We start from the raw sequence: 17,700 nt of genomic DNA, 5'->3' as shown, positions 1-17,700 counted from the left end.
TCAGGGAGCGCAGGCCCCCCCCCCCGCCCCCGGCAGAGAGAACGGAGGCAGGGCCTGCGGTGGGGACCTCCGTCGGGAGGTGGCTCTTCATTCCTGGGGTAGCGGGGCCGGCTTCTAGCATGGGTGGTGGGCGGGACCTTCGGAAGTGACGTCAGCAGGACGTGGGGAGCGTGTTGGGTGGGGTGGGAGCCCCAGGCAGCCTGGGACCCGCTGCCACCCAGGACATGCAGAGCCAGGGGGACTCAGGCATCCGGAGCAAGGCCTGGGAGCTCCCCGCTGCTTGGACGGGTCGGGCTCGCGGCTGTCAGACTGGACGCTCAAGGCTGTCCCCCGAGCGCCACCTTCCACCTGGGGTTCCCGGCTGGGGAGGGCGTGTGGGGGCCCCCGAGGACAGAGGCTGCTATGCCAGGGACACCACAGTGCCCCAGTGTCCTGTGTGAGGCTGGGAGGGGACGCAACGGTGGCGCCAAGAGCTGGCCCGTGACGCCAGAGCTCGGGCTCACAGGACGCACGCAGCACCCCTCATCCCGGCCACCGCGGAGTCACGGCTCTGGGCCTTCTCCTCCAGGGGGGCGGGGGGGACGGGCGCCTCCCTCCGCTGGTCTCTCACTTTGGTGCGTGCGTGTCACTGGGGGGTCGCCAGCATTTTTCTGTCTTTACGGCTGGCGCGGCCGGCAGGCTGCAGTGGGGCCGGGGCTGCGCCTGCGCCGCGGGCTCAGCGTTGCCGGGTTTTCCGGTGTTGCACCTGCACCGATGGTTTCTGCTCTTAACACCAGCGAACTTCGGGCCTCACAGAATCTCCCTCTGCCCCAGCTGGTGCGCCGAGCCCTGGCCCGAGGGGGCACCAGGGTGTCAGGGGCTGATAGGTTCTGGCGCCACGGACCCAACCTGGGGTTAGGGTTTGGTTTGGGGTTTCTTGGAGCAGTGACGTGGGGAGAAGCCTGCCTGTACCTGGGGGCGTGTGCTGCGTGTGTCAACTTCCCTTCCGCGAACGCAGGGACACCCCTCCCACCCCCGCCACATGCTGACGCAGGGCACTGAGCCTCTTTGAAAAGACTGTTTTAATACAGGGTATCGCGTATTACAAAATGCACGTATTTTTATTATGCCTGGAAAAAGTCTCAATTACCAGGTGACCACAAATCTGATTTGCCCTTGGAGACAGCGCCAGGCAGCAGCGTGAAGTCCCTGCACACGCCCTCAGCGGCCAGAAAGCCCCCCCACCCCCCGCTCGTCTCAGGGGACAGGAACGCACAGGTTCCCACGATGGTGGAGCTCGCGGCTGCGCGGCTCTCAGCAACCAGGGCCCCGGGGGTGAGATGCCGGGGAGCCGGGCCTGCCTGAGCCTGCCCGTGCTCTGCGCTGACCTCAGTCCCGCCTCTCCCGCCACTGTCACACCGGTGACACCAAGGTCTGTCCCCCCGCCCGCGAGCGCCAGCCCAGCCGCTCCCCTGGCCCCGTCTCCGCCGTTTCTGGACAGTTCCCTCGGCCGCCCGTCTCCCGCTGAGTCCTGCGCGGCCCAGTGCGGCTGAGGACGCTGCACGCCAAGGAGCTGCCACCCACAGGCTGAGACTTCGCGATGAGCGAATGACGCAAAGGCTGCGCCTGTCCACTCGCTGCTGGCCCCGCCACGCCCCTGTGCCAGCAACGGCCGCAGCACCCAGAGTGGAAGCAGTTTGCGAAAAACACGCCCAGAGCGTCCGAGCAGAGACTCCCTCCAGTGCTCCGCGCCTCACTGTGGAATCCCACGCTGGCGTGTGTGGTGCTCACGGGTCACACCGAGCAGCTTTGCAGCCGGGGACCCAGCAGCATCGGGGAGAGGAAGCGGCGCCCCCGTGGCCCTCCCGGCGCTGCCTCCCGCCGACACCTGCCGTGGGGCAGATGGGATGCCGGGTGGGGAGGCCAAGGCCGGCCGGCGGGCGGCTAGCAGGGCTGGGGCAGCAGGTGGTGGTGGTGGTGGTGGTGGTGCTCGTGGTGGTGGTGGTGCTCGTGCCGCTGGATCACGCCCACCAGCACGGGCGGCAGGTCCCGCACCACCTCGTGCTCCACAGCAGCGGGCTGGCCGTGCGTGGCCTTGAGCGGCGAGTGGCCCTCCCTGCCCTTCTGCCGGGACCGCCGGTGGCCGTAGGGCGGCGGCGGGGGCTGCGGGGGATGGTGGGCGTCCGGCGGGCCCTGGGCTGGCAGGTAGTAGCCGAAGGCTCTGCCGGGCTTGCTGCTGCCGGGCAGCCCGGGCGGCTTCCCTGCACCCTTGGGGGACTTGAGGAATGGCTTCTCCTGCCCCTTCAGCCGGGGCTGCGTGTCCAGGGCCCAGGCGGCAGGCTCCGTGGCCAGGGCAGCGTGGTCGGCCAGCACCTGGGACCGCCGGTGCTGCGGGACGGGCGCGTCCGACTCCTGGGAGTGGGACCTGCTCTGCGGGTGGATGGCCCTGACGTGCTGCTCCTGCCTGGCCGGCGCCGGCGGGGACCCTGTGGGCAGGGGACAGAGCGTGAGGCCCCAGCGTGCGGGCCCAGACGCATGGGTTAGGTTTCTGTCTCCTCTTCGCAAAAGTCACGTGTCACCAAGGGCCACACGGGGAGGGCTGCGCAGAGGACCCCCAGCAGCGGCTGGCCTGGGCCCAGTCTGTGCCGATGGCCACGTGCCCGGAGCGAGGTCGGGAGAGGCGACCGGAGAGCCTGGCCCTGCACCGGCCCTGCCCCGGCTCCGGGGTGGCTCCGTTCCAGGGGACCCTGGCTGTCACCCTGTAGGCAACGGGTGACCCACTGCCTGGCTCTGCCGGGCTCCCTTGAAGGCAGACCCCTGACCCCGGGGTGGGTCCCGCGAGCCGGGCCTCTTGTGCATGAGCTGGCAATTCCCTCCTAAAACGCCCTCTTCCCACCCCAAGGCAAGGTCTTCCACCTCCCTCTGGACCAGGTCACCCCCCTGCGCCCCCCACACCTGGACGGGCGCTTGCCTTGCTCGTGGGAGGTGCCAGCAGGTGGTGGGAGGGTGAGGCGGGTCCACATCTGGGTGTGTGGAAGGACCCAGGTGCCAGGTGGGGGTGCCCCCCAGACTCAGGGCTGCAGGACCCCTCGTCCCCCACAAGGCGCCTCACCAGGGCCCGGTGCCCGGGGTGGTCTCTGGCACCTACCGGGGCCGAACTTAGATGTGTAGTTCTCGATGCCGGCGAGGTCCAGGTAGTGGTTCCTGCGCTCTGTGTTCTCGTCCACGCAGTAGGGTCCCCGCACTGAGCAGGGCGGGGGGTCAGCGCTGGGCCTCCTGCGGGGAGCACAGGGAGCCTGACCACCGGCACGTGGCCAGAGCAGTGCCCCTGACCGTGGATGGCCTGCAGCAGGCGGCACGGGGGTCCCGGGGCTCTGGCCAGCGCCATGTCCCCGCGGGGCAGGAGGAAGGGCCCGTGGAGCATGGACGCAGATGCACACTGTCTGGAGGAAAGGTCGTGGGCGTCCCCACCAGGACCCCAGCTCCCCGTTACATGCCACGTGCCTCAGACTCACGCTGTGATGTTCTGCGGTCACCACCGGGGGACCATGGTGGCCGCTGCCCCAGCCACCCCCAGTGCCGTGGGCTCCAAAGCTGGTGGGCAGAGCCACACGGAGCCAGAGCCGGGGCGAGACCAGACTGTAGTCCAGGCCGACCCGGCCACCAAGGCCATCTCAGACAGACATGGAGCTCAGCTCTGCCGGGGCACCAGCCACAGGGCGGGGCCCTCACCCGGCAGGCAGTGCCCACCCCAGGCCTGCTGAGACGGCGTCGATGGCCTGTGGGGCTGGCAGGGGCAGGGGCAGGGGCCTCTCCAAACGGGGCTGCCCACCACGGCCCCAGCTCCGCACCTGACGTGGGCGGACAGCCTCCTGTCGGCCACCCGGGGGTCCTCGGCGGGCTCGGCCTCTGTCCTGCAGCGAGGGGGCTCCCGGTCTGCAAGAGGGTCCTCGTGTGAAGCCCCTGGCTCGTCCCCTCTGCCCACTCATCGCTCCTCGGCGAGGGGCAGCCCCACTCACCCTGGCCGGTGGGAGGACCCTCCTTCCTCTTGCTGGAGGGCTTGGGGCTGACGCTCAGCTTCACACGGAGGGTCTTGCTGCTACCCGAGGAGTGGTTGATGGAGGCGTCGACCACCTCGTAGATGGTGTGCATCAGGCTGGACACGTCCTGGGCCGGGCACCGGCATCACAGCAGGCCTCCCAGGGGACCATGCCCACCCTCCCTCCAAGGCACCCCACCCACGGGCCACCCTGCTCTGTCCGCTCAGCGTCCCACACAGACCGCAGGGACGGACACAGACACCGCGTCTGAGCCGGTCGGTCCATCCCCAAAGGCAGCCCCGTCTGCGCCTCTGGAGGCCGAGGGTGGCCCTGCCCTGGTTGGGGCCCAGCTGCAGGAACACCTGCAGCGCTCAGGCAGCCTCTCCAGCCGCGTGAGGGCCTGCGGGGGGTCCTGCCCACCCGGCCCTCTCTGCGTCCCCGTCTGGGCACGGCCTCGTCCGTCTGTGCACCGAGCCCAGCCGGACTCCAGACCTGGGAGGCCGGGCCGGAGTAGCCCCTCCCGCGGACAGACACCGCACACACAGCACGCTACCTCTCTGGTGACCTTCCCGCTGTTGTCAAAGTCGTACAGCGTGAACGTCCACTCCTGGCGGTCGTCCTCCCGCACCGAGACATCGCACCGGAGGGCCTGTGGGTGCACACGGTGTGGGCCCGGGGAGTCAGTGGTGCACTCGGGCTGGGGTCCCCGCACAGGGCCCTCAGCCTCCGCACACATCACTCGGGTGACCCGTGACCCCACAGAGGGCAGTGTCTCCGGGGGGCCTTTCCCAGGGGTGTCCGGGGGACACAGCTCGGGGGTCGTCTGTTTCCAGTGTGCAGCTGGGACAGGGCGGGCGCGGCTGAGGCTAGAGCCCTGGGCTCTGCAGACCCTGTCCTCACCCGGCTCCTCCCTCCTGGTGGGGACCTGGCTTTGTGCCCGTGACTCAGTTTCCCCAGTGTGACACCCGCCCGGCTCGTGCTGGTGCTCAGCATAACCCAGAAGGAGACAAGGCCACGCCAACTGCCAAGGGCTGTTGGTTCTAGAAACCGTGACCTCCCTGGGCCTGGAGGGAAGGCGGGGCCTCCCGTGGCTCCGCCTCCACGGGGGCGGGACCTCCCGTGGCTCCGCCTCCGCGGGGCGGGACTCCCGGCCTTAGTGTCCCGCGCGCCGCACGCGCCAAGGCTGGGGAGGCTCCTCGGAGCATTTACTGCCACACCCACAGCGACACCCTGCGTCCCCCCAGCGCTGGCGGGCAGCACGCCCGCGTCTCCCTGTAACGCCCCAAACCGGCGGAACCGCGGAACCGCCGCGCTGAGCCCACACGCGCCGCCCGGGAGCTCGCGGGAGGGGCGGGCGAAGACCTACGTCGATGTGCAGGCGCTTCCTGCCCGGTCCCCGCGGGCCCTCGGCCGCCCGCTCTCCGCCCTCCGCGCTGAAGAGCCGTCCCGGGCTCTCGCGGCCCTCGGCCTTCTCGGGGGTCAGTGCCACTGCAGGGGCGAGAGGGGGGCGCAGGGCAGAGGGCACGCGGTGGGATGTGGCCAGCCCCGGGGCATCGCCGCCTCCCTGCGCTGGGCCTGATCCCTCCCAGACGTCCCTGCGAGGGCAGGGAGGCCTCACCTGGGCTGCCACGGCCAGGTGCCCCTCCTGCCCCAGCTCACAGTGCCTCACGCCACCCCCAGGTCTTAGGGTGCCGCCACTCCACAGCCCGCGCATCGGGGGAGTGGCCTCCCGTGCAGCCTCTCTGGCCGTGAGGGGCAGGCAGCACCTGCAGCTCCCCAGCCGCTGGGACGCCCCACGGCGAGCCTGGCAAAGCCCTGCGCACCCCACGGGGAGGGCTGAGGCCACCACAGCACAGTGCTCAGGCCGGGCCGCTGTCTCTCCCATCCTCAGACCCACACCTGACCCAGGGGTCACAGGTCACCCTGCGCAGGCTCCCGCACACCCCAGTGCAGACAGCGCACACTTGGGGCTCAGCCACGGAGACGTGGCCTCTGCTCCCCGCTCAGCAGGTCCAAGCTGCCTGTCCCTGCGGACCCCTGGAGCCCCCGAGGGGATGTGCACCCAGGGGTTAAGTGCGTGTGACAGGCAGGGCTGCTCCCGGGGGCCCTTCCCGCCTGTGCCTGGGCAGGGGCCTGTCTGCGAGGCTGGGGGGAGGCGCCCAGGAGCTGCACTTACCCTCTAGGGGACACTGGTCCTGCCGGAGAGGCCCCTCCTCGGGGTCCCCGCTGGGCGGCTCCTGCAGGGAGGACAGGCTGTGAGCGCGGCCCCCACCGCCCCCTCAGGGGTCAGCGTGACGCTAGCCCCTCCTTGCCGACGCTCAGACGCGGCCCCCACCCGCCCGCCTGCTGCCCAGCGCATCTGGCCCAAGGCGGTGCAGCTGCTCCACCGGCCGCCCTCGTGGTCCGTGGCCTGGTCCTTCCTCCTGGCGGGGTCAGGGGAGGCCCCCCATCTCTCCTCGTCTCTCGGGGGCTGCAGGCCCCGCAGGGTCACCCCTGAGTGCACCCGACGCCCCAGATGCTCTGGCCCAGTGGGCCCCAGGTGGCAGAGGGTTGGGGACACTGTTGGACCCTGGTCCCTGGGCCACAGCGCTTGTTCTGGGCCCTCACAGGGGACGGTGGGAGGTCCCACACAGACGGCTGCCAGCCCAGGCCACAGCAGAGGAGGGGACTGGGCTCCCGTCCACAACAGGCCCGAAAGTCATCTCCCCCCGCCCCCCGGGTCATCCTGTGAGTCAAACAGACTGGGTCCACGAGCCCCCTGACCCGACCTCACGGAGGCAGCAGAGCTTGAGCTCATTTTAGTAAGAGAGGAAACATCCGAGCATTCGAGAGACCACGTCCCTCCCGACCACGCCGCTGACCGCCACAGACCTGGTTTGGTGCTAAGAGTTCGCTCCGGGCCTACGAGGCCCGTTCAGGTTCATGGTGACGTGTCCTCCTGAGCCGGAAGGAGCTCTGGCCCAGGTGGACGTGGGGCTGAAACCAAATAGTCTCCAAAAACTTGAAATTGGGTTAATTTTTTTTCTGTAAAGGTAAAACGGCCTGCGGAGATGCAGCCCGGCTCCCATGGGGTCCAGGGTGGCGCCCAGAGCCTCCCCTTCCCCCGGGGAGGGTCCTCGGCAAGGTGGACACCAGCCAGCACAGAACTCCCCACCGCGGGGAACCGTGCTGAACACGCACCCAGTGTCCGGCTTTGGGACATACGGTGCTTCCTAGGAGCCACGTCCACAACCACCTCCGAGATGCAGAGGGTCAAATAAGAGGAAAATGAGCGTTTGCAGGGAGAAGTCATTCGGTCTCCGAGACTGGTGATTTGAGTCAGATCTGTCCCGGTTACTAAAAATGCCCTTTAATCTCCCCGCTCCAGTTAAGTAGAAGGCCAAGAGCCCTAACTGCAGTGTATAAAATCTGCCCAGCGCTGCCGGCCAGATGTGGGCCCCTCCCCACTGGGGGACCCGCTCAGCGGCCAAATCCCACAGAGCAGGGCTCTCCCCCTCTCCCACCTGTGACGTCCCCGAGGGGCCCCAACTCTGCCCCAGCCCCCCCATCCTGCCCCCACCAAGGAGCCCAAGCCCCATATAAAACCCTCCAACCTGATCCCACTTGGGGGGGCCGCACCCCTTCCTCATGGGCCTCCCTGGCCAAGCCGCTGGCTTGGGGCTCCCCAGCCCACCCTCCTACCACCCCGAGGCACCACCCCTGCCCCCGCCACGCCCTCCGAGTCCACAGAAGCCACCTGCGCTCAGAGGTGCTTGGGCCTGGCTCTCCGCGGGTCCTCCCGGCCCCCAAGCCCCGGGCAGCTCTCCCGGCCTCCGCACACCTGCCTGCGCTGCCCCACACCCCCTGCTGTCCTCCCAGGCCCGCCCCTCACTCTGGGGACTGATCAAGACCCCAAAACGCCCTGCCCCTCAGGGCCCGCATCCCAGTGGGAACAGGACCCACAAAGCAGTGGGTCCCTGCCCGCCGCACCAGGGCCGCCGTGGACAGGGGCAGACGGGTCCAATCCCGGCCACACAGCCCCAGGGACCAGAGCCCACGGCACTGCACACTCGTCCTCTGGCCCGCAGGGCTGCTCTGGGCGGCCATCCCAGACGCCACGGCCCACACCCCGGACGTGACAGTGAGGACATCTGCTCCTGGAGCCACCAGGGCAGAACTGAGCTCTTTACCCCCCGCACTTGGCCCTGAGTTGTCCTGCAGTGGCCCACGGGACCGAGTGTGGGGGAACCTCACACAGGATCTCGGCTCCCGGCCTTCTGTGGAGTCAAAAGCCAGACGTTCCCGAGTGACGGTGGCTGTGGGCCGCAGTCCTGGTTTGGGGGCAAAGGGCTCCTCTGTGCGCTGCGGCCTCCAGGGCAGGCATGAACCGAGCTGCTCTTCCGTGTCATCTTCCCAGAAACACACGTCTCGGTGCTCAGGCCCCGGGCGGCCCGCTCGCAGCAATGTCACCCCTCGCGCCCTGCCCGGTGGCCTCAGCCTGTCCCGTCGCGCCCCGAGGAATGGGTCAGCCAGGGCTGGGCCCAGCGCTGCCCTCCCGCCAGCGCCTGCGTGAGCCCGGGAGGGGACAGCACCCCGACACGGAGTCCTGGGCGTGGGCGGCAGGCACAGGTCAGCAGTCTCTGGCTGGCACCTGCAGGTCTTGAGGGGCACCTGGGAGAGACCCATGATGCGGTCACTGTTCTGACTGGGGCGGCACACAGGGGACAGGCTCCCCTGGGAGTGGGGACTCAGGTGGCCAATGTCCCTGCCTGGTGCTTTCTGGAGAGAGGCCAGCCAGGTCCAGGGTGCAGGCTCAGGGAACAGGAAGATGAGGTCCACAGCACCCCGGCAGGGGGCACCGTGCCAGGCGTGGGGGAGGGGCGGGCAGGTACAGGGAAGGCGGGGTTGGCCCGGGGAAGTGGGGGATGGGGGTCCTGGGGCCGCAATTGCTTCCAAGCTCCTTAAATGCACAGAAGCCCCCGCTCCTGACTGCGGGGAACTCCCACGCCGAGAGCGTGCTCCAGACGTCACCAGGGTGCTGGTTGCGGGGCGGGGGCTCCCCATTCTCACAAGAAAGTGCCAGAGCCCCGTAGGCAGGGCCGTCACCGTCGGGTGGAATTTGACTTCCAGGTGATCCGCCAGCGCGTCTGTCTGGAAACCCCACGGCGGGCTTTGAAGTCGAGTCTGGGCTTCAAGAGCTAAACGGTTTCAGATGTGCCGACGCAGCTTCACGGCACACGTGCGGCCCGGCACCGCGAGTTGCTCCGGCGCCGCGGGCGAGTGTCGCTCTGAACTGCTGCTTCTGAAGTGAAAGATCAGGAGGGGAAACCAAGGCACGCGGGGGTGTGAGCGGCCTTCACACGCCAGTGCAGACGTCTTCGGTCCCCCCAAAGTGAAACCAGCTTCCCCAGCTGGGGGAGGCGCTGCAAGGACCGGCCCGGTGCTTCTGGGCAGGGCTGTTGAGAGATTCTGTGATAGCAACACCTGAAACTTGTGCCTAGAAAAGCAGCAACTTTGGGACCAAAAGGTCTCCCCAAACACTCTGCGGCCTCACTTCCCGTGAGAGGCAGGAGTCACGATGCGTCCGGGTCACCCTCGCGTCATCCGGCCGCAGGCTCTCACCGCGCAGCCGCTGGCAAGCAGGGCAGGGAGCGCCGCAGGCTCCTGGGCCCAGAGGGTTTCTCTGTCGGCATCTGCGCTCACCAGTGAACACCCCGGCCCAGGGGGACGGTCCCCGCAGGGCGCACACTTGTCGGGACGGCTGCCGACACCCACCGCCCAGGGCGCACCGTGAGGAGCGCGAGGGCGAATGAAGGAGCCACCGGGCGCCCCGGCCGCCTGCCAGAACAGTAACTCCGACATCACACGGGAGAAACATCGTAGGCAAGGAGGGGCCCGTGAGAACCTGGCTCCAAGGCCGGTTGGCCACGAGTCCCTTCCCTGTGCTGGGAGAGAGTGACAGGGTGACGGGGTTTCCATGTCACCAGGCGCGAACGGGGAGGAGAAGCAGTGAGCGCAGCTGACCCCACAGCCAGGCGCAGGAACGGGGCCCACGCCCTTCCCAGTTTCTGCTCCAACCGGGGGCGTCCAGGACACGCAGGCTGCCCAGGGGTCACCGGGTGACTGGGGGTGTCCAGGAGTGACCAGGGGTGACTGGGGGTGACCGGGGTGTTTAGGGCTGCAGGGGGCGAGAGAGGGGAGGCCTTGAAATGAAATGTTTTCAGCTCAGGTATTAAACACGTATGTAGGCGTGTCTGTGTATATAGCCTATATACATGCATGTGTGTAAACACATGCCTACATGTACGTACACACCACACACCTGTGCGGTTTTCAGCATTCTGAGACTGCTTTTAGTTCAGACGATCGTTCTGCAGCTCATCTGCACAGCTGGCCTCCTCCCCAGCCCCTCCCCCCTGGACTCGGGGCTGGGACTCAATTCCCGCAGGAAACCCCCCCCCCCCCGGACGCGGGGCTGGGACTCAATTCCCGCAGGAAACCCCCCTGGACGCGGGGCTGGGACTCAATTCCCGCAGGAAACCCCCCTGGACGCGGGGCTGGGACTCAATTCCCGCAGGAAACCCCGGGCAGCTTTCTTTTCTTCCATTCACGGGAGGCCCCATGTTTCCCATTTCGGAGGAAGATTGATTCCAAAGCCGGAGGAGACTGCGGCACGTTCAGGGTTTTCCTAACGCAGAAGGCGCCGTACGCTGGCGTGCAAGGCTGCGCCCCACCAGAGAGCAGCGGGCGGATGGCGTCGAGGGCTCACGCTTGATCACAGCCCGGACCCGGGGGCTCAGCTGCCCCGAAAACAGCCGCGCTCGCTGCTTGCTTTCCCACGCACCCTCCGCAGCACGGAGTGCAGACGCCGGGACCGACGACCCCAGCCCGGCCCCTGCCGGCAGCTCCACACCTGGCGGCCGCGAGGGGCAGAGGCTGAACTAAGCTACGTGTATAGACACGAAGGCAAACTCACCCGTAAAGGAATTCAGGTGCGACCCCACGTGTGAAAGGTACAAAGTGTTCGGAGGGGACCTACGTGCACGTCTTTGTTAAGTAACACGCGATCTCACCGCGGGAAGGGCGCGCGGCCCAAGGCCTGAACCCAGAGCGGCAGGAAACCCCAGCTCACAGCCGTCGTCGGGGTCGCTGCAAACACAGGCGAGCACGGACTGGGCAGCGCCGTGGCTCTAAGGGTCGGGACACGGCAGCCGGGACCCACTGTTCTGGCCACCAGGGCTGGAGGCAGAGGGATGCGGCCCAGCAGGAAGGCAGGTGCAGGGGCCTGGTCCCTTTGCCCTTTGACCTGACGGTGCGTGGAGGGGACGCAGGAGTGGACCCCACTCGGCGACCCACTGCCCCCCAGGACACCCCGCAGCAGGACAGTGTCCCCTCTGGTCCGCTCCTCGCCCAGCCGGAGGGCAAGGGTGAATCACAGCTCACCACAGCCTCAAACTGCTGGGCTCAAGTGATCCTCCTGCCTCAGCCTCTGGAACAGCTGGGAACACACATGCATGCCACCGAGTCTGGCTAATTTTTCAGTTTTTTGTAGCGGGGGTCTCACTACATTGCCCAGGCTGGTCTCAAACTCCTGGGCTGAAGCAATCCTCCCACCTTGGCCTCCCAAAGGGCTGGGATTACAGGTGTGAGCCACTGTGCCCAGCTGGGGCTGGCCTTTTAAAATGAGGTGTGGACAGAGCGGTAACACCTGTGCTGGCGGCAGCACCAGCACAAGCCTGCGCCAGCCCCGCCGGCGGGCAGGGCCCCTGCCTGGGCACTGGCTGCGTCCACGGGTCTGGGGCCTGCCCGCGGCACTGGCCCCCGCGTGGGGCGGGTGGGGGCCTGAGGGCAGGGGGCAGCGGGGTAAGGAGAGGCTGCTCTGAGGCAGTGGCCGTGAGGAGACAGGACTTACACAACTGCAATTCTCTGGAATGTTCCAGGAGGCCACAGAACTGAATCTGGGTCCACATCACCACCTGCTGTTCTCAGCACCCTAAAGCCAAACTCAGCAGTGCTCGAGGTAAACACGCATGAACCGGTTAGTGAACACGGACCAGGACACCGTTAACGGCCCTGACCCCGGGGCGCGCTGAGGGGCCGTGGTCGGCCGGGGGAGGCGCCTTCTCCTGGCGTGGCCACGCCCGCACCGGCGGCTCTCATCATCACCATCATCATCATCATCATCATCATCGCCAGCTGCTCGAGCGCATCCGCCTCCCCGGGCCCACGGGACAGACTTTCACCTGAAGCAGGTGTGGGGTTTGCGCCTTGGGAGGCTCACCTGCTTTGCAGGGATTCGTGCAGACAAGCTTTGTGATGCAGGCCTCCCTCCCATAATCCTCCTGGAAGCACAGCGTTCCCTTCCGATTGGAACGCTGCTCCCACCCCAGGAGAACGGGCACCAGGATTCCCGCGCAAGGGCCCAGCTCCCACGGCCGCGCAGCTGCGGCTTCCTCGGCAGGTCCCGGGAGCCCAGCGGGGGGCAGCCCAGGAGACGCGAGCAGGCGCACCGGGCGGCACCCCCCGCCGAGGGGCCCCACGGTCCTGCCGTCCTCCAGCCGCGCAGGTGGGCGGGGCCCTGGCGGGGACCCCCAGGAGGAACGAGGGTCTGGGGCGCAGAACCCCAGAGCCAGCCGACAGAGTGGCCTGCTGGTTCCCGGGACCACCTGCCAGACTGTTCTCCCGCGTCCGCTGGGGGACGGGCTCAGTCAGGACCGCGTGGCCCAGCCTTGGGCCGAGCGGGGTCCAGCGGGGCAGTTTCAGAAGCACAGCGGGGGCCGAGGGGCACGGACGCCGCCCGGCCTTGGGGACTCCCAGGCTCTCAGAGGTCCTGTCCTCAGCGCCCCGAGTCCAAGTGGGCCCTGAGCCCTGGCACGTCCCAGGGTAGGGACACGTGGGCACCAAACTCGAGTTGAAGTGCGGCCACAGTGCGCCGTGCCGCCACTCCTGGCCCTGACGCCAGGGGGCACTGAAGCCTCAACTCCGTGAGGTCATAGCAACCACGGAGACCAAGACCCTCGGTCGGAGTCTGTGCCCAAGAGCGCCCCGAGGGACACCCCCCACCACCACCAAGGCCACCGTTCACCTAGGTTACGGTGGTTTGTCCCCAAATGCAGAGCTGGTGGGGGCTGCAGTGCCCACCATCTGTGCTATGGAAAGTCACATGGGAAATACTGCTCCTCCCACGTGGCCCGTGGCCCGTAGCTCGTGGCTGAGGAAGAGCCATGGTGACCACACCGCCTTGTCTGGGGACACACCCGGTCCCCCCGAGTCTCCTACAAACGTGTATGTGCCCCCCACACTGCAGCTCTGTGTCGACCGGGCGGTGTCCACTGTGCTGGGGCCAGGGGAGTGTCCCAGGACCCTCTGCAGGAATCCACTCCCACTGGCTGAGACTGTGGGTCCCCCACCACGTCTGGCCCTCGGGCCCCTCAGAGAGCATGGGAGTGGGTGGGCAGCAGCCCCCTGCTGAGGGGCCCACCAGGGCTCCAGGGAATTTGAGCCCCCTGGAAGGGGTCAAGCCACACCCTGGGGCTGAGCCCAGACCCCAGAAGCCAGGAGCGCTGCCGTGGCCGGGCCGAGCCCAGGGCAGACGGGTTGGCTGGAGCTGAGGCCGGCAGGTGACTCCCTGGAGCTCCGCCCTGGGAGGCGCCACAGGGCCTCTCGCCAGCCGCCCCAGCTCCCTGCGCGGCTGCTTCCTTTCGGGCGACACGCAACACGCGTGTGGACTGGGTGGAACTGCTGAGTGGATCCTCGAAGGCAGGTGCGCCCCAGACAGGACGAGCAGGGCCCGCCCCTGGCCGAGAGTCCCCGTGACGGCCACAGTGACGGCCTACTCGACTCACACCCAGGCGGGGGCGTCACAAGCCTCGGTTAAAATGCCACCTTTGGGGTTAGCTGGAACATTCCTTTCTCAGGCTTAATGGAAATCTGTGTTTAATTCACAGCAAAATTGCAATGTTAACGGTGACTCTTGTCTTCTGAACTATTTCCCACCAGCGACAGGGAGCGTTGGGGTTAAAGCTGGTCGGGCAGCCCAGAGGGTGAGGGCAGGGCCCTCTGCCCTGTGACGTGACCCGCTGCTCCGGCTGGTCACTCCCACTGTGAAAACCGGCCCCCGCAGGTGCTGCTGTGCCGCCACCTGTCTCCCCTGTGCTCCGAGCCCACGGCTCCGCTCAAGCTCCTCCGTGCCACAGACCCACAGCCTGGCCCTTCGGTGACACTCGGTAACGAAGCCGGGCAGGTCCCACCAAGACCAAACTGCTGCACTTCTCAGAATCGACAAGGAGACCCGTTCTAGAGGGGACAGGGGGCCATCTGCCTGGGAAATGCTGGTATTTGTAAGAGTTTTTTTAGATAGAGGCAGGAACCATGATAGCTCACCTACAATTAATGGTGAAAACAACCTCATCTGTTCTACCTTTTAGGGGCTGGGGGAAGAGGGCCACCAGACGCTGTGGATACTCGATTAATTTCCACGGGGTTATTTGCCACAATTCCTGTGGCAAGATGGTGCACACGGGTCGCCTTGCATGGAAACACGCACTGGACTTCAAAGAGGGGGAGAGAGTCCCCTCGCTGGCCCCGGTCACACGTCACTGGCGGGTATGGCATGTCGTCCAGGGCTGGCCTTCCTCAGGCAACACCACCTGGGAGGACAGGGGCTCTGAACAGGGCTCTGGATGCCATGGAAACAGAAGGGACATCGGGTCCAAAACCTGCACGCCCCACCTGGGCACTTCCAGGGTATGGGCTGCGGCCCTCGTGGGGCCTGGGCAGGAGCCGCCCGGGGTAGCATGTGCCCCCTGGTGAGGGGGCAGCAATGTGGCATCGAGGACACCTGGGCCAGGTGAGGGTACGCCTGGGCCGGCGTGTCAGCTCCAGGCTAGTGTCTGGGCAGCCTGAGGGCCACAGGGCAGAGGCCGCGCCTTTGCCCGAAAGTGCAACGTATTTAATCAATGGACCGTCCTTCATTCTTTATATACTAGAAAGGAGCTCTCTCTCATGAAGTGAGGATAAAAGCCAGACTCCATGCCAGTCTTCAACAAAAACGGTCCCAAAGTGTGGACCCCCCCTGGCCTAAAACACCATCTCGGCCCTCACCGCAGTCACGTCACGGCCAGGCCGGAAGCGATTTCCCTGTCCAACGCGCCCTCCGCCGCCCCGCGCCGCCTGGAGACTCCGGCTGTGCGGGGCTGCCTGTGTCCGGGGCGCATTCTGGACACACCAGTGCCCCTCTCAGGGCCTCCAAGGACGGAGCCAAACACGCAGCGCACCAGCCTCCCGGGGGAGGACCCACGCCGCCGGCCAAAGGACAGGGGCCGGCCTGAGCCCTCGGCCACCACCAAGGTGAACGCCGGCCCCCGGGTTTCACAGCCTCGTCTAATCACACACGTGAGAGCTCTGCGCTGTTGAGAGGCACCGCCCGTCACCAGCACTGCCCTGGGAAAATGGAACCACCGGCGGGAGACCGGGCCTGGCCCTGGGCCGCAGCCGGCGGGAGGCACACGGCCACCCAGCGCTGTTACCCCTCAGGGCGCACTTCCTGCCTCACAGGCATGGCGTTAGCCTGAATCCCAGCTCACTGCGTGCGCAGTTCTGGGCACATCTGGGCCCCTTCTCCGGACAGTGTTTACAAACACACCAGAAGTTTTTATTTACCAGCTGGCAGAAGATGTCCTTCCAAAAAGGACTCTGTGTGCCGCGGGCTGTTTGCGGAGAACTCTGGGGATGGAGGGAGAAGGCAGCGGGCAAGTGGGGTCCCCGCCACCTGGTGTGGCTGTCATCACCAATCCAGTGCACAGGGACACAAACGACTGTCTAGTGTCAACTTTCTCACGCTCCACAAACATGCTGCTCTGATTTGTCCAAGAGCCCTGCAGAGCTCTCTGCTCCTGGCGAGAGCACCTTCCTATCCACCCTCAGGGACACCTGGGTCCTGAGCCCAACCCTGGCAGCGCCTGCAGTCTGGGTGGCCAAAAACGTCCTGCCATCCCTCTGTCTCCCAGCCCCCCTGCGGGCCTGTGGTCGGCCCTCTGGAAGCGGGAGGCATTGCTGGCCTCCACCCCCCAGCCCTCTCTGCTGTGCCAGTGACTGAGTCCCGGCCTCCCAGGCCCGCAGCCCCGCAGCCCCTGCCCCAGCCCCCCAGCCTGGGATATTGAGGTCCCGCCCCACAGGAGCCCCGCCTGGGACACCCAGGCCCTGGCCCCTCCTCCCTGCCCCTTTCCCAGCTCCTGCAGCCTGAAACGTGGACCCCCCCACCCCCCTCAGCACAGGACACCGACAAGGCTCCGCCCCGCGAGACCCCCGCCACCCCCCCCCCGGTGGAGGGACAGGCCGTCTTCGTCCCCCGAACGTCACCCGCCCAGCCACTGGGCCCGCATCCCGGCCCCGCGGGCCGCCTACCTGCTTGTCCCGCGCGCGGTGCTCCAGGCCGCCTGCAGCGCGCCGCTCCGCCTCCTCCGCGCCGTTGCGGCCGCCGGCGAACGCGGATTCCCCGGAGCTGTCCCCTGCGCCCGGCGAGCGACGCGCGGGGGCCGCCAGGGAGAAAGGACGCGCCGTGAGCCCCGCGGGCGCTGCGCCTCGCCGCGTCCGGCCGCCCGCGCCCCGGGGCCGGGGGGAGCGGGTGGGAGGGTCCCGCGAGCTCCCGCGCACCCGCGGCCCGAACCCCCGACCCGCCCGAGGGCTGCGCGGCGGAGCCCTCACCTTCCGGGCTCCCCCTCCGCTTGCAGGCTTCGGCGGCGACGCGGCCCGAGACGCGGGGACAGGGAGGGACAGTGAGTGGCCGGCGCCCGCGCCCCGCCCGCCGCCCGGCCGCCCGCACCTCACCGAACTTGGACTGTAGCTTCCCCATCCCGCGCCGCCCCGCGCTCGCTGCGGGTCTGCGGTCCGAAGCCGGGGCCGCATGGACGCGCCGCAGCCTCCGCGCCGGGCGGGGCCGGGGCCGGGGTCGGGGTGAGGCGGGGCGCGGCGACGGCGACAGCAACTGCCCGGCCACCCGGCTACCTCTGAGCGCGCGCGCCCACGCCCCAGCTTTAACCGCGGCACCCGCAGCGCCCCCCGTGGCCGCGGCCCGCAGCGCCCGGGCCCCCGGCCCACCCCAGTGTCCCCGCCCCCTCCACCCACCCCTGTGTCCCCACTCCCGTCCCCGCCCCTGCCGGAGCCCTGGCGCGGGCTGATGTGGCTGTGGGGGCTGTGCCCTGGGGGCGCCCGCCAGCGACGAGGACCCCGGCCCAGCCACTGTGAGGGCGGCCTGGGGGCTCCGCGCGGACCCTTGCGAGGGCAGCCTCGACCCCTCACCAGGCCTCCTGGGTCAAGATATCCCCAACTCTAGGGGGCCTTGGAGACGCGGCCAGCCTGGGCTGGTGGGGAGCCCTGAGGTGCAGGCAGCGTGGACAGGTCGGCCCGGGCGGGGCCGCTGGAGGAGGGAGGGCGCTGGGCGCAGCCAGATGGTGGCTCTCCTGGCCGGCGGGGCGCTCAGCTGCTCCCCGAGGCCAGCTGCGTGGATGAGGGTCCAGCCTTGGGTCGCGGGGTTGGAGGAGCCCTGCGCCCGCGCCCTTCGTCCTGGGTTGGACGGGCCGTGCGGGCTGGCTGGGGGCGGTGTCCGTGGAGCCCCAGGCCTGGCCGCCAGCAGGCCCCCTCCCTCCTGCTCAGTGGCCCCACCTCCCTCCCCCACTCTCCAGCTGTCCTCGGGGCCTGGACC

At 68.1% G+C, this 17,700-nt stretch overlaps 1 protein-coding gene across 1 annotated transcript; it reads right to left on the bottom strand.

The window, feature by feature from the left end:
- Nucleotides 1-1,097: 1,097 nt before the first annotated feature.
- On the bottom strand, nucleotides 1,098-16,851 carry NKD2 (NKD inhibitor of WNT signaling pathway 2). Its single transcript, XM_069492322.1, has 10 exons — nucleotides 16,827-16,851; nucleotides 16,704-16,730; nucleotides 16,404-16,507; nucleotides 6,196-6,256; nucleotides 5,386-5,507; nucleotides 4,573-4,668; nucleotides 3,999-4,146; nucleotides 3,831-3,915; nucleotides 3,128-3,255; nucleotides 1,098-2,465 (listed from the first exon to the last, which is right to left on the bottom strand). Exons 1-10 carry the CDS (start codon nucleotides 16,849-16,851, stop codon nucleotides 1,924-1,926), a joined length of 1,338 nt encoding a protein of 445 aa, XP_069348423.1. The 3' UTR covers nucleotides 1,098-1,923.
- Nucleotides 16,852-17,700: the final 849 nt, after the last annotated feature.

This window comes from Eulemur rufifrons, chromosome 17, assembly GCF_041146395.1.
Source record: "Eulemur rufifrons isolate Redbay chromosome 17, OSU_ERuf_1, whole genome shotgun sequence".
Lineage (NCBI taxonomy): Eukaryota > Metazoa > Chordata > Mammalia > Primates > Lemuridae > Eulemur > Eulemur rufifrons.
Note: the sequence above shows the minus strand (reverse complement) of the source record. Positions and strands in the feature narration are given on the sequence as shown.